The following is a 24,051-nucleotide window of genomic DNA, read 5'->3' on the forward strand; positions in this document are numbered from 1 at the left end:
AATATTATAGAATTATAGAAATTAGAATGAACTAATTTGGACTTAATATGAATTTCTTATAGATTAAACAAGATTCCGAAATTGTTTTTATATAAGAAATTCGATTCATAAATCACTTTCCCTGATTTCCCATTTCCCTGGACTGCGCTCATAATTCCCGAGAAAGGCAGGGGCAAACCTATAAAATTTCAACAGACTCAGACCGCGCATGCCTAGGACCGTGGGTTGATTTATCAATACTGGAAGGGCTCTTTTGCTAATACGTCCCGCGAAGGGGTATCGACCAACACGGGCCACCCGATCGAGTCTGGACGGACGAGATTAGATCCCCATCGAATCAAACGGGTACGCAACGCTGATCCTTGGATCTAGATCCGATGGCCACCGTTTTAAATAGCGCGGATCGAACGAAGCCCATTCGATCCAGATCCAACGAATCATATCAATCATGTGAAGGGGTATCTCCAAGTTCTAATCACAGCCGTTCGCATCGGATCAGACGGCGCCGACACCTTCTTCTTCCCTGAGCCCGCGCGAAGGTCGAGCCTTGGTCAGGCCCGACGAGCGGCAATTGGCGGAGCACTAATCTACCGTTTGGAGCGCGACCCGAATCTACGCAGCATAGGAATGACGGCGAATTCCAAGGCCATAACCTTACCGCCGCAAGAAGCGCAGGCCGAGTCGTCCACGAATGACCAGCGCGACGGAGGAGTCCGACCACGAGGAAGTATGACGCGGTGGTGAAGCACTCCCTCCGGCGAGCAATTGGCGGATTTCCTCGGCCCAAATCGCAATCCGCCGAAGACCCGAGCCGCTTACCCAGCTTCTGGTAGACCCACGCGGACACCCGCAGAGATCCGAGCGACGAAAACCACGATGAATCGCAGAGGCGGCTGCGAGACCGATGTGACTCGACCTACCCTCGGTTCAACGGCAATAAGGCTGGGCGACGAGGGATAGGAGGAACCGGTCCAAGGTCTTCTACTTTATAGTCACGGAGAAACGGCCCAAGGCGCCCGCAACGAACTCCACGATTGGCGCAAATGCTCCGAGCTCCGTGGAAGCCGTGACCGAGAAGGAGGAGACCGGCTGCCTGATGCCTGGTTACTGGGCCCCGCAAATCGGTGAGTCCGCGCGCCAGACTCGCAGTCATCGCGCAGTTGGCTTAGCCCGCACGGATTTCGGCGGCTGTCGCAACGCTCCGAGGAAGAAGGATTGTTATCCTGACCGCCAGGGACCACATGGCAGCGGAACCTGAGAGGAGTAACGGTTGGGGCCACCGGTTAGAACCAGCTTAGTACGCACGACCCCCAGGGACTGACGGCGCGGGCCCGCCTGTCGGCGCGCCAGCCAGCCGGGCTGAGGGACCGTTGGGCCGAAAGCAGGTCTAGTCAGCCCGTGTCGCATTTTCTCCTTTTCTCTTTTTTTTCTTTTCTTTCCCAAACTCAACTTGAATTCGAATTTTAAATTCAAAATTTGTGCATAATTTGTCCTCAAATTATATTGTGAATTTAAGAATACTAATTTCTGAAATACATAAATTTCCTTTATATTTATCTCCTTTCCCTTCTTCACATTTTCATCTCCAAATCATAATTACCATTTGGGTTTCAATTCTATTTCTTTCTCATTATATTTTGATTTGTAGCATTTCTATTGTTATGAATATTTAAATGCACAAACAACAAAAACTCCAACATGATGCCATGGTTTACTTGTGTCTTAGTAAAGTTTTACTCATGTTCAAACATGATCCGTCACATGTGATGATAATTAGAGACACACACATATATAAAGGAAACAATTTCTCCTTTTATTCTTCCTTACAATTTGGGTGTTACAGTGGAGGGAGAGAGAGAGAGGAGAGAGAGGGAAAGGGAAGAGAGAGGAAAGAGAGGGAGAGGGAGGGAGGGAAGAGAGGGAGAGGGAGAGAAAGAGAGGAGAGAGCAGCGGAAAGCATGTTTTTTTGGCTTCCACTCTCTAGTATAAAATGTAGACTAGATTCACTTCACTTCTGCCACGGAGCAATTCAGTTTTTATCCGTTTAGCTTTATAGAGTTATGTGAGCTCTACCAGATGTCCCTGGCAAATAGTTGTCTGATTGTCTCAAACAACGTATTCCATTGTAGTACTATTAGCTAGTGAAATTAGAAGACGACGTACGACACACTTGCGTTGCTTCGATTAAGAGCAACTCATCAGAACCCCACTTGACCAGAGCGAGTTCTCATCACCTATCCTTGGTTTCTCTCACACAAAGAGTATGCATCAAGCTTCATTAGCAAAGCAAAAAAAATCAAAGCTTCATTAACAACGCCATTTCCTACGACTCTCCATCTCTCTCTCTACGTCCTATACGACTCCTCGTATACGTTCTATACGACTCTCCATTTCTCTCTCTCTACGTCCTATACGACTCCTCCTCTCTCCCTCTCTATACGTTCTATACGACTCTCCATCTCTCTCTCTCTCTCTTTACGTCCTCTACGACTCCTCCTCTCTCCCTCTCTCCCTCTCTATACGTTCTATACGACTCTCCATCTCTCTCTCTACGTCCTATATGACTCCTCCTCTCTCCCTCTCTCCCTCTCTATACGTTCTATACGACTCTCCATCTCTCTCTCTCTACGTCCTATACGACTCCTCCTCTCTCCCTCTCTCCCTCTCTATACGTTCTATACGACTCTCCATCTCTCTCTACGTCCTATACGACTCCTCTCTCCCTCTCTATAAGTTCTATACGACTCTCCATCTCTCTATACGTTCTATACGACTCTCCATCTCTCTCTACGTCCTATACGACTCCTCTCTCCCTCTCTATAAGTTCTATACGACTCTCCATCTCTCTCTACGTTCTATACGACTCTCCCTCTCTCCCTCTCTATACGTTCTATACGACTCTCCATCTCTCTCTCTCTCTCTCTACGTCCTATACGACTCTCCCCCTCTATACGTAACTCGATAATATCCGTATCACTATATTAGGGGTTAGGGTTAGGGCTTAGGGTTAGTGTTAGTGGTTAAGGGTTAGGGTATTTGTTAATATGAATTTAATTATTGCTTATGTTAATATGTGTTAATATGTATTTGTATATATATAGCTCAATGAGTTCTCCAACCAAGGAACAAGGATTAGGGCCCGACCACATGGACAAGAGTGTTGCTCAAGAAGAATCCAGCAGTGAAGGATATGAAACGCCTAGCGAACCTTTTCCTATCACTAGGATAGATAGGGCCGCTGCGCGTGAGTTGCAACGTGACCCTACTTATGATCCACAAGACCATGAGGTAAATTACACATCCTTAATTTCGTGTGTGTACCTAATTAATTAGCTGATTTCACAATGTCTATTACACATGCATGATTTCTTGTGCATTTTATTACATGAATAGGAGGTCTTGTCTCAATTTCGTGCGATGCTCGAAAAAGCTGCGGCACGATACCAAGACGCACCGGAACCGATCCAAGACGCACCGGAACCGACCCAAGGCGCACCGGAACCGACCCAAGGCGCACCGGAATCGACCGAGACAACCACCGAGAGGTCAAGGAAAAGGAAGCAGAGCGATCGGAACAGAGGTGACAGGGGGCTAAACAAGTTTCCTGACAAGACATATAAAATCACAGACGTGAGCCCGAATGGTCAGCCCCTAGCTCTAGAAGAGGCACTGCCTAAGTTCCGGAATGCACTTGAGTTCTTAGTTAGAGATAATCTTGACATCACAATCCGACAGTGGAGAGATGTATCAGATAATGTCAAGAATCAAATGTGGAATAAGCTAATAACGAGGTTCATTTTGCCTGGGGGTTTAGAAGAACTCGTGAAAAAATACACGATGAAGCAGTTTGCAATCAATTTCCGAAACTGGAGGTCTGAGATGAATACAAAGTTTGCAAAGAAAGGCCTAGACCCGACGAAAAAATATAAAATCTCAGCAGGTCAGTGGGCAGTATTTCTAGAGCAGAGGAGCAGCCCTGATTTCATATCGCTAAGTGAGGCAAATTTGGAACTATCTAAGAAGAACAAATACCGCCACCACCTTGGCACAGGTGGTTACAAGCGTCAGGTTCCTAAATGGAGACAAGAAGACGCCGAGAAGAAGGCTGCAGGGTTGTCGACGCTGTCCGAGCAACTTGGTGAAAGGACAGCTAATTGGATCCGTGGTAGAAAACCAAGGGAAACTGAGTCTGGTGTATCTTTTGATGATCCCACTGTCGAAGAAGCGGCAAAAAACATATATGCAATTGCAGCTAAGCAGAGCCAAGGAACATTTAAGCCGCAAAGGGAGAGAGACATTCTAACGGCTGGTCTCGGTAACCCTGAGCATCCTGGTCGTGTACGAGGAATCTCATCTAAGGAAGGATGGAAGGAAGGATTCAGACCACAATGGGAAGGTCTGTACAAGAAACGTGATCGATACAAGGAAGAGATGGCGAATTATTTTAAGGAGGAGGCCAAGAAAGAGTTCAAAGGCCTGATGTCTGAAATGTTATCGAATCCTCCTCCATAATTGATGCAGCAATTGGCGATGGCGAGTGCGATGTCTGTTCAATAGATGACCACTCCACAGATGCAAATAATTCCAGCAGCTCAAACGTCGGCTTCCATTGAGGGTACGACCATCCCAAGCTCTGTCGCGTCAACGGGAAATAAGCTCCGCTATCCAGTTGATGACATCACAAGGCCTGTGGAGTGCACACTAGTTATAAGATATGGTATTAACAATCAGCGTACAAAGAAAGTAGCCACAGGCCTTGCGATCCCAGGACGCAAGTTACATGGAAACGACATTCCAGAAGAATATTGCAGGGTAGAAGTGACGACAGTCGTCCAAGGATACGAGGACGAAATGCTAGACATCCCTGGGCCCGAAGGTATCGAGACACTTGGACAAGCTATCAAGAATTTTATCCTTTGGCCTCGAAGGGATGTCGAATTGGTTGATTGGTCGAATTCGTCGCAGGCCCAACCGTCTCCGCCTTCTCAAATTGTTGTTCCTATTGTACATCCATCATCACCTCCTCAAACTTCACATGCTGCTCCTCATCCTCTTTCTGACCCTCCTTCTCCTCATCCTCATGGTGGCCCACCGTCTCCGCCACATACATCGCCCTTCAGGGATCCACCGTCTCCATAGCCATCTCCACGACCATCAAAGAAATCTAAAGTTTCTATACCAAAATTAGTGTCCCTGTTCGAGAAGAAAAAGAAGAGTAAATCCACTGCTGGCACAACTCGTTTTTTGAAAGGGAGTGGACGGAGCCTCACGTCAGACACTGTTGATTTGGCCGATCTCGAGGAGTCCGCAAAAAAGGCTGAGGCAATGGCCGCAAAGATAAAGAAGCCAACTAAGGCAGATTATAAAAACATGCCTAAAAAATATGTGCCGGGCAGACCACTACTCACTTTTGAGAAACTAAGGAAGGTCCCGGCTAATATTAAAAGGTTGCATGATTGGTACATGCGGGCATCTTCAGTTGGCATCGACACCATCAGTGTTAATATACCAGCCCATGCTTTTATTGGTTCAAATCAAAAAGTCGTTGTTGCATTCGAGGACATGTGGTTAATGATGAACCTTCAGAGACTCGACGTGCAACTTGTAACCATATTTGCATTGTAAGTGTCACTCATACTCCACATATATGTGTTATTATTAGTGAGTTGTATAAATTTTCAATATCTGACATGCACGTGTGCATTGCAGAATGCAACATGATCAGCAGGAGATCCTTTATGGTACCAATCCCAATGCTAGTGCCAGTAAAAGGGTTGGGTATCTCAACCCAATAAAGATATGCGAGGATAACCACACTTTTAGAATCGGAAAAGGCAACAAAGCATTACAGGGGCTAATAGACGAAGAAATTGAGGTGCGTATCCAGGATCTGAAGAAGGATTTTGAAGCAAGATACACCACCTACATAGGACACGCAATACTTCAATTTCAAGACAGGGAATCCATAGTGGCCCCGTACAACTTTAAGTAAGTTTGATTTTGCATAAATAAAATTAATAATTTCAATACACATGTATCACAAGTTTGATTCGTACAGGGACCACTGGATATGCTTCTTCATTTATCCTAAGGTTGGAAAGGTGCTGGTGCTCGACTCCTTGCACACCGAGCCTTCGGCCTATTCAAAATTCCTCAGCATCTTAGAGCTGTAAGCCTTTTCTATGAATGCATACTTATATAGATGAGAATTGTAGAATAACATGGTGATTCTATTTGAGATCACAGGGCATTTAGGTTTTATAAGTTACAAGGTGGAAAGTACGACACGTCCAAAAAAAGCGTGCCACTAGACATCCATTATAACTGGCCGGTAAGTATGTGAATTTATGAATACATATCATACATGTACGTACATTGGACAATGTTGCAACTAAATAACCAATCTCCCGTTATGTAGTGCCACAAGCAACCACCCGGATCGGTCCTATGTGGGTTCTACGTGTGCGAGTTCATGAGAATGAACGGACGATACATCACGAACCCTGGCAAGGTATTATTAGTAATAGTCACGTATGTATTTATGTCATTAAAGATGCAAATGTGTTATTATTGAGTATAAATAGATGATGTTTATAAACTTCCTTTACAACAATTTCAACAAGGAAGCCCGAAGAACTTGACTGAAGGTGCATTGTATGGCATAGTTGAGGACCTGTGCACATTCATATTGAAAGAGGTCATTCCCGCAGAAGGGAAATATCACGATGCTTCCGGAACATTAGCTTTGCCAGAGTTTAGAATACTAACAGAAATTAGTAGACTATCTCTTAGCCGAGATAGTTATTAGAGCTTAAGTGAAAACTTTGATGTATATAATGTGTGATGCATACAGGGTTGTAAACAAGACTTTGATGTATATAAATGTATGATAGAATTTAATTCCATGTTGCTTTTAATATCAATACTACATGTTTATCAATATCAATATATATATATATGTTTGTGTGTGTAAATATATAAATTTCAGTACGAAAATTTAAAAAAGGCAGGAAACCTTTCCACTGGCGGCTAAATAAAACAAACCGCCAGTGGAAATAGCATTTCCACTGGCGGCCAGTGGAATGCTATTTTCACTGGCGGTTCTTGAATAACCGCCAGTGGAAATGGCGATTTCCACTGGCCCCTAGCACTGGCGGCACTGAAAAACGCCAGTGAAAATAGTTTTAGGACCGTCACTATAGTTTTTCTGTGTACTAGTGTGGCTATACATCGATGTCGTGCCATAGGCCTCACCTTTCTTGTGATGTGACCTTGTCTCCACGACCACCTCCTTCGCATGTGCATGGACTGCATCTACCCGCGGCCCTGCGCATGGTCCTATGTGTCCACCCCTTCAAATTCGTCATTGTCCTCCGGCGCCAGCGCGCTCAGCCGAGTCCATAGCCTCATCGAGCGGGAGCGCCGAGTCGATGGGGAGCACTCCATCGCCGCGCACGTAGCCATCGGCGTACCAGGTCTAGTGTATGGGGCTTGGTATCTTTCTAGAAGCCACGCCACCACCGTCTGCGACCACAGCCACAAGGTGCAGGGATGTGGAGCAGGAGTACTACAAGGCAGTGGCGTCGGCGAGGTCGAGATCATTGTCAATGGCGGCAGTGCTGGCTTCACAGGGCAAGGGAGTGCTGCGGAACCATAAGCCTCGCGCTCACCTTCGATTAGCGAGATAGCGTGAGATGAAGTTGATCATGAGGTTAGTTTGTTGTCGATTCCTCGATTTAGGTGGTGTTGGCTGATCGACCGAACATGCACGTAGTCTCTTGCGTTAATTTGTTGATTCATTCTGTTGTTCTCTCAGTTTTGTTTCGTACTGCTAATTATGATCACAACGAATGTAAATATGTTATTGGTTCCCAGTTGTGCATTTTTCTGATTATCGCAACAAGTTTTGTGTGAACACAAGGTTGACTTGTCCCTTGTGGTCCAGGTTGATGATGAATGATTGTCAATGGGTAGCACTCTAGGGTAGTCAGTGGACTGACTAGAGCGTGAGATTATGCTTGTGCAACTATGTCGGTCGACTTGTGTTGTGCAGGTGTGGAGCATAGGGATGGTGGTCGATGGCTGAGGCGAAGGTCATGCGGGCTCATGCTGATGGACCGAAAGCGGTGAAGGGCGAGTGTCGGGTCTTGACTGATGGATCGGAGTAGCCGGGTGACCAGACGCGGTAGCTGACACCTGGGACACGCACTCGTGCGAGGACGTGGTGGAGTGGACTGTATTGCCGGCGTGGTCAAGGACTGGCGAGACACATGTCTGGTCGTGGAGGACGCGCACGAGGTGCGTTACTCATGGCAGGTTTGGTGGTTTGGACCTGGAAACCACACAGCGCTACGGATGGCGGGTTTTGCTGAGTTTGGGCCTCAAAACTCAGCGGCAGAGGTTTTAGAGGGAACTGGTGGTGACACGTGGCGTGATCGCGGAGGGTGCGTAAAGGCGAAGCGACTCCATGTGAAGGATGTGGCCCTCGAATCGAAAACCTAGGAGTTGGTCCATTTCGTGCCCGGTGGAGTGGATAGGCTCTATGTAAATAGCAGTAGTTTAGGAAATGACAATAACCCTCTATAAATAGAGAGAATGGCTAGTTCGTCTAGCATCTCTTGAGTGCTATTTGTTTAGAGCACTCATTCTAGAGCTCTTAGTTTTCTCTCTAGGTAGACTCCAGTTGAGCCGAGAGGTCCACAACGATTTTGTACTTGGACTGTGTTCTTGATCTTCAAGTTTAATCAGAGGAAGGGTTGTCAGTCCGGCCCATAACGTTCTTTGGCTTCAATCTCAGTTTTGTATACTTGCTGAAATCTGAAGTCTTGTGTTCTTGGTTTCTCCCTTTCCCTTCTCCGGCAAAGAAGGCGAGAGTATGGTAGTGATGAAGCCCGAAAGCCCAGCCCGAAGCCCGTTTTTGTGGACCGGTACGAGCCCGACCCAGTCCGCTTTATATGGGCCCGGGCCGGCCCATCACGAATAAGTGAGCCGAACCCGGACGGGAAACCGAGCCCGTTGGGCTAGCCGGACGCAGCCCGTTAGCACTTGACTAGCTAGGCCCACTTTTTGTACTAAACCGTGCTCTCCAGGCCGCTTTGCCCTCTTTTTGGGCCGTTTTTTCCGTGCTTACCGTGCCGGCTCGACCTGTTTAGTCCCGCAGTAGACCAGATCCGTGCAGCGAAATGAGCCCATGGGCTTGGTAGGCTGGGTCCGGTTTCCTAATCGTGCCTGGCGGGCCGGATCGGACGTCCCGTTTGTACATGTATACATTCCATGCAACCATAAAAACCCGAAATCTGAAACAAAAAAAACCAATATATAAAATGAAATTATCATTAACATAGCGAGTCTTTGATCATTATTGCAAGGCCATTATTTGATCTCCACATATACATAAACACTAACATATAGAGACACGGCACAACCATGAGAGCCGTATATAGGCACAAGAGAGCTTTATTTGACACGAGACAAGACGACGACGATGACCGAATTAAAGGATAGTGAATCGAGCATGATGTAGCAGGTAGCCTACATCAAGTCAAGCCGAACCATAATCCTACAGCTCGTAATACGAGCGAGCTCGGCTCGCTTGTTCACCGAGGCCTGCCTGGCACCACTGGACGTATGTAAACACCGATAGCGTCGACGAGCCTGGTTCCCGCCCGCGCATAGAATCCCGCGATGCTGCTGCCGTTGGGCGCCGTGATGGAGAAACGCGTCCCGTTCTCGACCCCCCAGGGGCCCCAGGTTCTGCTGCTGGTGACGAGCCTGAGCGAGGTCAGCGTAATGGCACCTTCAAATGCGCCGTATGTTCCCGAGACTTCCCTGACATCCTCTGCGTCGCCAAGGTCGATCTGCACGTACGCATGCAGAGTTCGAGTGATGATGGACATGCATTATGCTTCATGAAGAGGTTGATGGATGATACGATGGAGGACTACTGCATGTTGCTCACCGTTCGAACATTGCCGCCAAGTCCACCCCACCGCCCAGCAGTGCGCCTCTGCCCAGCGTCGTCGGTGTAGGTGAACTCGATGGAGTCGACGGCAACGCCAGCGCGGACGGTGATGCTGTGCAGACGCCGTGGTGGCTGCTCTGCCGTGATGTCCTGTGCCGACCCTCCCTGTCCGCCCCATAGTCCGATCTTGGTGACGGAGGAGATGGACTCCTGCATGCAGCAGCTGATTAGTATATTACCAAGAATATATATTCTGCTGTTTCTCTCTCTCTCTCTCTCTCTCTGACATACAGTACCTGCTGCTTGCTAATTGGTTGCTGTGATGCGCCAAACACCGGGCAGAAAACTTCCAGGGCAAGCTCGTCAGAGTTCCCGTCGTTGCTACCGCCGGCAAGGTTTCTTCTCTTCATGACACCGGTGGCCATGGCGAACACCCCGGTTCCGCCGTAGATCGCCCATTCGTCTGACCCATCCGTGACCATTCCGTTGATGACGAGCGTGGAGCCCTTTAGCCTGATTGATGACCAACAGACGATGGTGAATTGAATGAATCAGTATTACAGCTTGCACGTGAATTGAAGATGAACACACACCTGTCGGTTTCGAACACCATGGTGAACAAGGCGTCTGCGTTACCGACCAGGACCGTGACTCCCTGTATGCGAGCCACGAGGCGGGCGTCGGCGCCACGGCCGTCGTACACGGGGCTGTCAGTGACGACTCTCCTGCCCAGCTGGTCGGATGGCCTTCCCGGCACAGTCATCTCCCTGCTGCCAGGACCAGCCCGGCGCATATACAGGGCACGGAAGGTGAGTTTCACGAACTCCGCCGCCACGGGTGCGGCGATGGCCACTACGATGCTCGGAGCAGGGTTCTCCATTGTTTTGCTAGCAGCTACCGTAAACCAGGCTGCTTGTTGTGTGCTGGGATGGGGTGTGGGTGTGGTGGTGTAGCAAATGCCCCCAATGAATAAACAATGCCGGCGGGCAGTACTTATAAAGGACGAGCCGGCCAGTTGCCATAGTTGTACATGGAGCTTGAGTCTGGCCCGAAACCCGTGTTTTTCATCCGGCCCATGCACGGCCTGGCCCGGTAGTTGGTGGGCCTGGGCTGGTACGTCTAGGGAGCAAGTTTTGTCTAGGCCAAAAACTATGCACATGGGTCGGTACGGTACAGCCTGCTCCCGCTAGGGTGCTCTGTTAGCAGCCCGTCCGACCGACCCCCACGCCCTACCTCATATACCCCCATTTCCCACCCACCACTCAGCTCCTCGCCTCCCCTCTCCAATCTCCTAGCTTCTCGTATCACACGTCACTCTATCTCTCTCGTCTACCTGGCTTCACTCTGATCCGACGATTCCACTTTCTTCTTGCCTCGCTGTCGCCTCCGTCTCCGACTCCGTGACCTAGATACGAGGGGCGGGCCTAGCGTAAGTCATGGACACTCAAATGAATACCCAAGATTTTTGTTAAAAATTAAATATATTTAGTGAATCTTATATATGTATATATAAAAAATTAATAATATTTAATAATTGATGTAATCTGATGGGATACAGACGGATATTACTCATTCCATATTTGTCTTCATATTAGTTCTTCAAATTCACATCATATACATATATTATCGAGTTGTTTCAATAGATCGGCATCTTAAATATCAAACTTTGAGTATACACATACATATACAGATCGGACATGGATCAGATACTAAATATCCAAACTCGAATATAGATCGAATATCAGCACTCTTAGGCCTTGTTTGGTTGCATGTGGATCATGCGGGATTGAGAAGGAATAAAACCCTTTCTATTCAGTTTTGACTAGCAATGGATTAATCCACTCCAATCCCATTTAATCCACTTCTAAACGAACGCATCTAAAATCGAATTCATATACGAATAGATAATATTTGTATCATTTACATCCCTAGTATTTAGGCTAAAATCAAAAATATACTAGGACGTCTGGCAGGCTAGTGCCTCAACTCCAATCGACGACTCAACAACACACGCTTTCACGTCATCCTCCAGGCGCGTCGCACGCTTGCACCCTCACCCACTCACCCAGTCGCCCACACCCGGTGGTCACCTGTTGTGTGGTTCCGCTCATTGTCCACCCACCTGGTGGCCGCCTCTCGCTAGTCGTGGCGTTGTGCAACACTCGCCCCCAGCTCGTCGTCCTTGCTCGGTTGTCTCTTATCACTAGTATTTAAACAATTTTACCTAATAATTAGTTATGTGCTCAACTAAATTTGGTTTTGTTTGATATATGCTATAAAACTATTAGTATGTAATATATTACGGTATAATACATAAGACATACCATATATTTAGATTTTATATGGCTATATTTTTACCTCTTAACAATTTCGAATACCATCCTTAAAATCTTGGGCTTGCCACTGCTCGATATAGCACCTAACGGCTACTGACATATAGCTCCCTTCTCCCTGATCCCTCTCCCCTCTCCTCTCCCTGTCTCCTCTCCCCCCTCTCTCTTGGTGAACTATGTGAGTTTTCGAGTTGTCGCCTAGTCTCTCTTCTCCCATTCACAGTCATTTCTAATTGGTGTATCTCGTCTAGGCGGTCGTTGTCTTCTCCGACGCTGGTCCCCGGTTGCATAGATGAATCGTAACCCTAACCCTAGATCCCTCTCTATGGTCCCCAACTTTCTTCATTTTGCGTAGGTATGTTGCCAATGCCTCGTCTTCCTCCTCTAGAGTAGACCGAGAATAGTGATTGTACGCACCATTGAGGAACAAAGCTGGAGATCGATCAAATGTGGTGAAGGTTGCCATGCATGGCAGATGACAAGGATGTCTATCCGCTCACCGGCAATGACGACCTTCACGCGGCAGGGCTTGTCCCTGATGATGAAGACGACATTTGGGGAGACGTTGCTGCCTTGCTCGGCATCGATGCCAGCTCTGCTACGATCGATGTCGACGTCGACGACAGTGGTGGAGGGCCGCGAAGGCAACCGAGAATCTGGTCGGCTCTAGCAGCACCGATGGTGGTACTGGTACATCGGTTGGTAAGCGCAAATCTAGTGTCTTAATTGATTTTGATGAGATCTTTGAGAAAGTGAATGGGTCCAATTTTTGAATTCATGCATGTTGTAGAATGTGTAAGGCTAGATTGTGTGATAGATCTTCTGCTGGCTGGGCATTTGCTTAGGCACTACAAAGCTTGTAGGAAGAAGGTTGATCACGTTGCTAGGGTCTAGTCTCATCTTTTCTGATGGTTCTATGCATAATTAGGAGTATGATCTTATTGTTGCTCGAACTAAATTATGTTGGTTGATTACTAGGCTTGACCTTCCATTAGGTATAGGTGAGACACATGCCTAGGCGGACTACATTGCCCATATTCATTACCCTAGGTTTACCAAAGTTTCTAGACTGACCATCACTAGAGATCTTGGAAAGTTGTTTACTGAATGATGTAATGTGCTAATCAATTATGTGTTGTCTGTTCCTTCTTCTGTTGTATTAACATTAGATATGTGGTATGGCAATGCGAAGGAGGACGATAATAGTGTTGTTAGTCATTATGTTAATGCTAATTGGGAGTTACAGAAAAGGGTGATTGGTCTTATTAGGCTTATAGAGGTTAAACATACTGTTGAAAACATTGTTGAAAGGATTGTTGTTGTAGTTAAGGAGTATTGTTGATTTACAAGATATTATATGTCACTCTAGATAATGCTTTTTCGAATTTAAAGGCTATGCAGACACCTCTGTTTGCTAGTTACTTGGGTCCTGATCCTTCACCTAAACCTTAGGATCCTAATTATAGGAGTAAGTACACTCTTAAGCATCAACAATGTGCTTGTCATATCATTAATCTCTTTATTAAATCTAGAATGAAGAGACTTAAACCTTATTTGGAAGATTTTAGAACTGCAATTAACTTCTTAAATGCCTCTTATTCTAGAATTGCAACATTTAAAGAGTAGTGCAAAGCTAGGGGTGACCTAGAAAATTTGGCTTGGATATAGATGTTCGATGGAATTCTACTTATTTGATGCTTTAACACTTGGTCCCGTACATGAATTTCTATTCTGTCTTCATTAATTCACATTATGCATCACAATTGTTGCCCCTAATCAATGGTATGGTGATGAGAAGATTTTGGAGTTCCTAGAACTTCACTATGATTCTACAGTTGTTCTATCTGGTGTTTATTACCCAACTAGTCCACTAGTTCCTCACCATATTCTATAAATTGCATCTCATTTGAAAGCATGTGAAATAGATGTGAATCTTAGACCTATTGTGTTTCCAATGCAACTGAATTTCTTTAAGTATTGGAGTGACATACCTCTTCTATATTTATATGCATTCATTCTAGATCCTAGAGCTAAGACGAGAGGTTTCTTTAATGTGTTGCATTTACTTGGTGACTGCACCGGTTGTGAGTACAATACCTATTATGTCAATGTAAAAAATGAACTGTAAAAATTGTTTACTAAATATCAGAATAAGTTTGGCGTAATTAGGGCTCAAAGGGTTGCTTAGCCATCTTGAATTCATACAGGTAAAAAAGCAATCATCGGGGAGAATCTTTAGAGACCAAAGTTTAGGCGTTGTTGGTCCTTGCCTTGTATCTACCGCTTCTGCTTTGTAACACCCCTGGTGTTACTAGCACTAAAACTCAAGCATAACATCATGTGCATTGACATTTCATATGTTTGTTACACCTAGAGTGCATTCACTAGGTAAAAATTTCAATCAAGTTGTGATGTAGGACTTGTTGAATGGTTAACCCTAGAGTAGGGCACTAAACCCTGAGTTAGGGCTTATGGATGTAAGTGAAGTCAAAATAGGATAAAACCTCAAAACTCATTAGAAATGAGCATAAGATATCATCTTTGATGGACTTTAGTGACACCAAAACCCTAAAGTACTAAAAACCCTGAAAAGACCCCTGGGAAACCCTAATTAAAACTCTAGGGGGGTAGGTGCAAAAATTGTGCACTTTTGGACCAAAGTGCAAATATCTAAGTACTAGAACATTACAAATCAAGTACTTTTCACTTTTGAGGATTTCCAAGCCAAATAATGAAGTTTGGACTTATTTGGAAAAAAGTACCCCATGAAACCATATATGCCTAAGTCTGAAATTCAGTGCATAGGGTCAACTTTGGAACCCTATATCTCTCAATTCATAAAGAATTTGCCCTAGGTCAACACATCAAGATTATAGAGCTACTATAGGAGCATAACTTTGCTTAAGTAATTAAACCTTGGTGTCATACAAAATTTGGAGATAAATAGCCCTAAAGTCTGGCTGTCAGTCAATTCAGAATCTGAATTTTTACTGACAGTGACTTGGGATGAACTTTGGGAGCTCTTTTGAGAATGATCCAGTGAGTATCTGGGTGTGGTTACTATAGCAAGATCAAAGTTGAATTATAGATCAACAACTTTGTCATAGGAGGATAAACAAGTTATCACATAAAAATTTGAGATCTGGGCCCTAAAACTTGCTCTGTCAGACGCTCTGATGGTGATCACCATGGTACAGTGACTAAATAAGATCACAGATTCAGCTCCCTATTGGGGTGAAGGCGAAGACGCTACCCTTCGCTCGATGCCTTCATCGCCTCGCTACACCAATGAAGACCACGCCCGAGCGAGCCGAGAGCGCCAATGCGGTCACCCTTCGTCCTCTCCATTGCAAGACGAAGGCAAGACTCCGACGAAGTCTGCTAGTCCCACGTCCTCATCGTGCCCGGAGGCCCATGTGGGATTCGGCCCACTGTAACGGGCCCCGTGCGGATAAGCGTGTTACGGGCCTCATCTGTAATAGCCTTTTCTGTAATGACGGTCTGTAACCTCCCCTTGTGGGAATATTCTGGGGATAGTCCGGGTACCCGAGGGCATAAATGTCCTTACTAGAGGACAGTTGACACTCGGGTAACTATAAATACCCCCGTACAGTGCCCTTGAGAGACCAGATTAACAAATCTATTGCCATTTCTCGCCGGACTTTGCAAACACTCTCTCCACTCTCCCGTTGGATCAACTTGCCCAAAAAGGCGAGTAGCAACATTTGGCACCCACCGTTCGTGCTATGAACAAACCACCCGTGATGGCACCCAAGCGAGCTAGTTCGAAGGCAACCCCATCCATCGACGAAGCAGCGAAGGCAGCGCTGCTGGCTGAGAAAAAAGGCAAGGCCCTCGCAGAGAACACCCCCCAAGAAGCCTCCGAAGACGAAGCTCTCAGCAAAAGACAGCGCCAAGAGCACCCCCACTCCCGAAGGCACCCTACGCACCTGCAGCTCCGGAGGACTACCACGAGCACCACCTCCAGGCTTCGCTCCACAACAGGGCAAAGACACAGCAGAGGACGGCGAAGTCATCAGCATCTCGGCCGAAGAACAGCTACAGCTACGGGCCCTGCGCATCAAGAACCACAACCTCCAAAAGCAGAAAGACATCCTCGAGGCCAAGCGCCAACGTGTCACCGCGCAAGCCAAGGTGCGCCAGATGATACGAGACGAGGAGCAGAGAGCTCGGGAGCTCGAGCAAGAAATCACGCTCATGCAGAGCGAAGGCCAGCATGATCTTCAACATGGACCGCCCCTCCAACAGCGCATCCCAACCAGAGACTTATTCATACCTCAGCGCAGGCCCTTCATCCCGCATGCCACAGCTTTCCAAGGGATCAACTACCTTGATGAGCGAAGCCCCCTGGCTCCGCAACTCCAAGCATCACCGTGGCCCGCCAACTTCAGGGCAGGGACTTACCCCAAGTACAACAGCAACACTGACCCAACACAATACATCATGAGCTATTAAGTCGCTGTTGCATCGTCTGGAGGGGGTGATGCCACAATGGCCAAATCTTTTATCATCGCGCTCGGGGGTCCGGCCTTGACCTGGTACACCAGGTTGCTGCTACTATCCATCAACTCCTGGAAAGCACTCAGGGACAAGTTCCTGCTCAACTTCCAAGGGTACCGACCCGATACTGACGCCTTGGCCGAGTTACACTCTGCAAGCAGCTAGAGAAGGAAACTCTTTGGGAGTACTACCGCAAGTTCCTGACTCTCAAGTCACAACTGCCATCGGTCGATGACCACATCACGATCCATTACGCCATCAGTGGCCTTTGGGCTGGCGTCCTATACAGTCACTGCATCAGGGACCCACCCAGAAACGTCCAAGAGCTATATCAACTATTCGAGAAGTACGCCAGATCCGAAGAGCTACATCAGTGAAAAGTCGAATCTCAAAGAAAGCCTAAGGACCCTCCGCAGTCCAGCAGAACCTGGACCAGGCCTTCGCAGCCAGACTCTAGACGGGACAGCCGCAGTCAGCAACAGGTGCACAACATAGCCAACCAGCACCCCGCCGGCGAGGCCACTCGCCGTCAGGAATATCCCCTCCCAGGGCCGTTGTCAAAGGTGACCTGTTTCATGGCGAGGACTGCGCACACCCAACAAGTGATTGCCCGGAAACGAAGGCCACCAGGGACAGGATGTCTCGAGCACAGACAGCCAACAACCAGAGAGTTGTCGCGCACACATACCACCACCACCAACAACAACCATACAACAATGACCACGCCCCGCATCCACCCAACCACGCATACCAGCACCATCAGGAAGTACAAGTTGTTCCACCCCCACATCCGCCTCCGCATCACCCAAACCCACACCACCAAAATCACCCCAAGCACCAAAGCAGGAAGACTTCGCCGAGCAGCCATATCGCGGAGTCATCCACATGATCACCGAAGGGTCCAGCGTCGACTTCGAAACAAAGCGGCAGAAGAGGGACCACTACCGAAGCGTCAACCACGTCGCTCTCACGGGCCCAGTGGTACAAACAAGGTGGTCACATGTGCCACTAACCTTCGACGCTAGAGATGTTGATCTACGCAGCACACCTCACGTCGATGCCATGGTGATCAACTGCAGCGTAGCAGGCTGGGACCTACACAAAGTCCTGGTCGACAATGGCAGCCAAGCTGACATCATCTTCCTACACGCCTTTGACCGCATGGGTATCAGCCACAACTTACTCAAGCCTTCGGACAACCCCCTATATGGCTTCGGCGGCAAGGGCACCTTTCCCGTCAGCAAGATAGAACTACCTCTATCATTCGGTGTGGCACCCAATGCGTGGAGCGAGCAGGTCACCTTCGATATCATTGACATGGTTTACCTGTACAACGCTATAATGGGCCAGGGCTCCATCAATAAACTTGAAATGGCCATTCACGGACTTTACCTCTGCATGACAATTCCGGGTCCGCAAGGCGTGATAACAATTTATGGTAACCAGCAGACTGCGCGCAATATTGAAAGAGACTTTGTTCCAGGCCAACGGAATGTGCACTGCCTCACAGCACAACGCGAAGTCTTCGAACGGACCCACCTAGTCGCAGATGAAAAAGTCAATGCACAGCTACAGAGCAACAGCGGAACGAAGGCGGTACCCCTTGATCCGGCCATGCCCAAGCAAACGGTCGTAATAAGCGAAGACCTGACCTCGCGAGACGAGGAGAAACTAATCTCCTATCTCTCCCGAAACAAGGACGTCTTCGCTTGGTCCGCCCTCGACCTGGTTGGAGTCAGCTGCACCATCATTGCTCACGGTCTGGGCATCGACCCTTTGGTGCGCCCAAGAAAGCAATGACTGCGCAAAATGTCGAACGAAAAGACCGAAGCCACCAAAGCCGAGGTGCACCGCTTGTTGGAAGCTAACTTCATCGAACCAATCGCTTATCCTACATGGCTCGCCAACGTGGTCGTGGTACAAAAGAAACGCGACAAGTGGCGCATGTGCATCGACTTCACCAGCCTTGATAAGGCCTATCCCAAGGACAATTTCTCGCTGCCACGGATTGACAAAATAGTCGATAGCGCAGCCGGATGCGAAGTCATGTCCCTCCTCGACTGCTTCTCCGGCTACCAGATATACATGAAAGAGGAAGACAAGGCCAGCACCAGCTTCATCACTCCCCTTCGGCACATACTGCTTCATCAGGATGCCAGAGGGATTCAAGAACGCCGGGTCAACCTTCTCTTGCCTCACCAAGAGGGTGCTCGAAATCCAAGTGGGCCGCAACATTTTCACATACGTGGACGACATCGTCGTCACGAGCAAAAACAAAGAAGATCACCTGGCCGACCTCGCGGAGACGTTCGCTAATATGCGGGACGCATGACTTCGTCTCAACCCCGAGAAGTGCGTCTTCGGTGTTTGCCAGGAAAAAAAATACTTGGCTACCTGGTGTCACACCGAGGGATCGAGGCCAACCCAACAAAGATCCAAGCGATCATCAACATGACACCACCGCAGTCAGCCAAGGATGTCCAGTGACTGACAGACAAACTGACCGCCTTGAATATATTCATTTCCAAATCCGCAGAATGAAGTCTACCCTTTCTCAAGACACTGCGCGGCGCAAAAGACTTCGCATGGGGACCAGAGCAGGCGGCAGCCTTCGAGTCACTCAAGCAACACCTGTCAGACTTGGCAAGTCTTACCAGCCCCGACCCCTCGCTGCCTTTGCTACTCTACATTGCAGCCTCGCCATGTGCAGTCAGCGCAGTGCTAGTCCAGGAGCAAGAACAAGAGGGCACGACACGACAATGCCCAGTCTACTATGTCTCCAAAGTCCTCACGGCCTCCAAGTGCAACATGACTGAACTAGAAAAAATTTCATACGCAGTTGTCATGGCATCGCGCAAGTTGCGCCACTACTTCGAAGCGTTCAAGGTGCGGGTCACATTGGACAGGGGTCTGGGGGAACTGTTTAGAAACCCATAGGCGTCCGTCCGAATTGCAAAATGGGCAACCGAACTCTCCGGGTATCACATCACCTTCGAACCTATGACAATGATTAAGTCGCAGGTCCTGGCAGACTTCATCGTTGACTGGACAGGGCCAACATGGTAGCAAGAAGAGTCCCCAGAGAAACTGTGGACCATCCACTGTGACAGCGCGTGGTGCCATGCGGGGCAGGCGCAGAGATAATTATCACGTCACCCACAGGCGTCAAGTACAAATACGCGACACGCCTTAGCTTTGCCTTGGAGTCTGACAGATGCACCAGCAACATAGCAGAATATGAAGCCGTCATCCTGGGCCTTCGCAAACTGCGAGCACTCGGCGTCACCACTTGCATAGTCAGGACAGAATCCAAAGTCGTTGCCGGCTAGGTCGAAAAAGAATACTCAGCAAAAGACCCCGCGCTCATGCAATATCTCACAGCTATCCGCAATCTCGAGAAACAATTCAAGGGCTTCACCCTACAACATGTGGACCGTGCCAAGAACGAAGAGGCCGATGCGTTGGCTAAGGCAGTGGCCAAAGGCGAGGCCTTGCCCTCCGACGTATTCTACCACGTCATCGGCACACCAGTTGTCCGCAACCCAGAAGGCTTACAAATAACTAATGACGTCGAAGGCCATCACATTGTCAACCTCATCATGACTGAAGATTGGTAGGCCCCAATAACTTTGTATCTGCAAGGACATTACCACCCAAGTGATATCAATGAGGCCAAACGCCTCAAGCACCGAAGCCAGGACTTTGCACTAGTCGGGGGCCAGCTGTACAAGAAGGGGATCAGTCAGCCCATGCTAAAGTGCGTGACCGAAACCGAAGGCATTCAAATCCTTCGCGAAGTCCACAGCGGAACTTGTGGCTCCCACTCAGGACCCAGGGCCCTCGCTGCCAAGGTGATCCGTCAAGGATTTTACTGGCCCGCAATAATCTGTACTGCGAATCGAGTCGTGAGGTCTTGCGAAGCATGCTAAAAGTTTTCCCCTCGCTCGAGCAACCCTTCGCAATTCACCAAGCTAATCGCCCACACATGGCCACTTCAACGCTGGGGGCTGGATATTGTCGGACCACTGCCTACGGCTCAAGGGAACCTCAAATTCACCTTCGTTGCCGTCGAGTACTTCACCAAGTGGATCGAGGCCAGAGCAGTATCCACAATAACGTTGAAGACTGCCCAAAAGTTCTTCTGGCAAAACATTGTCTACCGATTCGGAGTCCCGTCCGAACTCACAGTCGACAACGGCAAACAGTTTGACAGCCAAGACTTTAGGGATTTCTGTTTCTCCATCGGCACCAAGCCTGTCTTCGCCTCTGTATACCACCCGCAATCCAACGGCGTCGTCGAGCGCGCCAATAGCAAGATTTTCACTGCCATTAAGAAAAGACTTCTCGATGACAAAAAGGGAAAATGGGCCGACCAACTGCCTGAAGTGGTCTGGGCCCTAAACACAACAGAATGCCGGGCAACCGGATTCACACCATTTTGTCTATTGTATGGATCCGAGGCCATGACGCTGCAAGAAATAAAGCATGGGTCGCCCCGAACAAGCACATCAGCAGTTCTCGATGTCGACGAACCAACGTCCAAAGATCTCATCGACGAAGACCGCGTCCTCGCCCTACAGGCCCTCAACAAATATAAGGCTCAAACCAAGGCCTGGCGCGACAACGCGGTTGTCCCAAGAGAGATCAACAAAGGAGACCTCGTACTCGTTCGGACCACCCGGATAGAATCATGGGGCAAGCTGGAGCCGAAATGGGAGGGTCCATTCATCGTCAAGTCGAAGGCATCCCCCAGTGCGTACAGGCTAGTAACGCCTTCCGGCGAAGACTTAGAGCACTCCTGGAACATTGACAATCTTCAGAATTTTTTTGTTTAACCATCAGGGCCCACGCGCCCTTGTAATTCAGCAAACAATGTTATTCCGGCCCGCACTCTTTTCCTCCTGGGGGGTGAGGTTTTTAACGAGGCGGAGCCATGTAATACACCAGCAAAAGCCCCCGCAAAAACAAAAACTCAGATGCAACATGTCGAAAAAGACCGCTTCGACGGTCTTTGGCATTCGACCAATTCGAAGTCACCGCGACAGGTAGCGTAGACTACCCTCGCGTGCAACACTCCACGCAAAAGTTGCCCAAGGGTGCAGCCGGATAAGCGCAACAAGTGCGTCAATCGACACTCCGCGCAAAAGTCACCTAAGGGTGCAGCCGGAATAGCACAACAAGTGCATCAATCGAAGTCTTTTATTAAGAAGACACTCCATGCAAAAGTCGCCTAAGGGTGCAGCCGGACAAGCACAATAAGTGCGTCAATCAAAATCTTTTACTAAAAAGACACTCTGTGCAAAAGTCACCCAAGGGTGCAGCCGGATAAGCGCAATAAGTGTGTCAATCGACACTCCACGCAAAAGTCGCCTAAGGGTGCAGCCGGATTAGCACAAGTGCGCGAAAACGGCCAACAGGCCACATTACAATACAAGTTGCAGTTACATACACTCAGCGAAGGAACCACATACTAAATCGGCTCAACCTTCGGGATGATGCCCGCCTCCCTATAATTGAACAACATTATTTTCAATTACTCACCCTCAAAAAGATTCTGCAGATCCCCCTCACCAATGCTCGTCCCAATCGGCGAAGACAATAGCTCTTGTTTACCAAACCGGTCTACTCGAAGACGGTCCTGCTCCATCCCCATTCGACGGTGCCTACCACTTTGCGAAACCTCGCCCACGCTATGCTTCAACACCACCCTTCGTCGCCGGCACTTGGTCCTCGCACTAGGAAGATCAGCCACCTCGCCAACCTCCACCCGCGGCGAGGACTCCGTCGCGGCCACATCTAACGCAGCAAATTAATCCAAGTCTTCATCTGAAGACTCTTCGGTCCAGGAAAACGGACTACCAGACTCACCATCAGACGAAAAAGACCCAGATCCAGAACGAGATAAATTGTCATTGGCAGGCACTACGGTTGCGGCTGCCACAAAATTAGTATCGTCAGCAGCGGTTGCTGCAGGCCCATACGTCGGAACCTGCACAACAACCGAGTTTCAGTATCACAAAAACAAAATCTTACACCCGATAGCCCTAGCCCCTACCCCACCACCTGCGAAGGGCCGGCCGACGCCGCAGGGTCTTCGGTAGCTGATTCGCCCGCCACCACCGAAGTGTCCCCACCGGTCGGCGCAGCAGCCGGCATGGGGTCCTCGCCAACACAGGTCGGCGCGGGGGTCACCAAGGGGCCCTCGCCAACATCGGATGGCGGCGCCAGATCCTCCCCAGTCCCCTCCTTCGCACCTGACGCCTCGGGCAGTGTGCTATCCAGGTCCCCGAGGTTTTTGACCTCCTCATCATGCGCCATCTACAGAAATAGCATACTCATTCAACAAAAACCACACATATATACACATATACCCTTATATACAATCTAAAAAAACTCCATACCTGCTCCATCGCCTGGTCGGACCTCTCTCGGACAGTCTCACGGCTGTGAGGGCCCCACATCCTATCATAAAGTGCCCCGGCCAACCGCTTCAGCATCGGGTCCTCAACCTAGAAGATTCCGCGCTCAAAGTCTTCATCCGATTGGTCGAAGACTTCGAAGTGCCTGCATCCCTCACGAGACAAGGCATTCACGACCCCTTCGGAGGTGATGAGTGAGGCGAAGGACATGAGGCCCGTCACAATCGTTGGGAGCACCTCCAACTCCTCCTGCAGCCATCTAAGGAAGCGAAGGCCCACCTCCTTACCGGACGCATCAAAGGGAGCGGTCCGCGCACCAAGCTCCCGGTACGCGTCCACGAGTTGTGCATGCGTCTGGTCGACCTCTGCGCGAGTAGAGGCCTCCGCTTTGTCCAAGCGGTCGCGCAGGCTGTTGTGGCTCGTTTCCACCTCCTCAGTGCGTTGGCGAGCGAGACTGGCCTCCGCACGCGCAAGTTTGGCCTCGGTTTGTGCAGCTTGCGCCTCAGTGCAGGCTCTGTTTGCGTATTTCCTCTCTGCCGCCAACTGATGGCTGAGGTCCTCCTTCTCGGCCTTCGCAGCCGCCAACTTCTCCATCAGCCTGCGGCTCTTGTTTTCCGCAGCTGACTTGTCCCGCACAGCTTCCGTATGCTGCGCCCGGAGGCACTCAATCCTACCCTCGAGTCGTTGCCTCTCAGCAGCGAACTCCGAGGTTAGGGCGCCCGACGCAAAATGATCAACGAAGGCAGCCGCCTGCCATGAAACATTCATCAAATTTGCAACCACATAAACACAACAAACTGACGAAGTCCAAGACGAC

The 24,051-nt window shown here is 48.8% G+C and overlaps 1 protein-coding gene and 1 long non-coding RNA gene across 2 annotated transcripts; one reads left to right on the top strand and one right to left on the bottom strand.

The window, feature by feature from the left end:
- Positions 1–7,334: 7,334 nt before the first annotated feature.
- Positions 7,335–8,816, top strand: LOC109940351 (uncharacterized). The gene is made up of 2 exons (XR_002263153.1): positions 7,335–7,711; positions 8,054–8,816. It is a non-coding gene; the product is annotated as an uncharacterized lncRNA (long non-coding RNA).
- A 482-nt stretch (positions 8,817–9,298) lies between these two features.
- Positions 9,299–10,917, bottom strand: LOC100274518 (uncharacterized). The gene is made up of 4 exons (NM_001148875.1): positions 10,555–10,917; positions 10,258–10,474; positions 9,959–10,171; positions 9,299–9,857 (listed from the first exon to the last, which is right to left on the bottom strand). The coding sequence occupies exons 1-4, from the start codon at positions 10,839–10,841 to the stop codon at positions 9,597–9,599; spliced, it is 978 nt and encodes a 325-aa protein (NP_001142347.1). The 5' UTR covers positions 10,842–10,917; the 3' UTR covers positions 9,299–9,596.
- Between the last annotated feature and the right edge of the window lie 13,134 nt (positions 10,918–24,051).

The sequence above is a fragment of the Zea mays genome, chromosome 6, assembly GCF_902167145.1.
Source record: "Zea mays cultivar B73 chromosome 6, Zm-B73-REFERENCE-NAM-5.0, whole genome shotgun sequence".
Lineage (NCBI taxonomy): Eukaryota > Viridiplantae > Streptophyta > Magnoliopsida > Poales > Poaceae > Zea > Zea mays.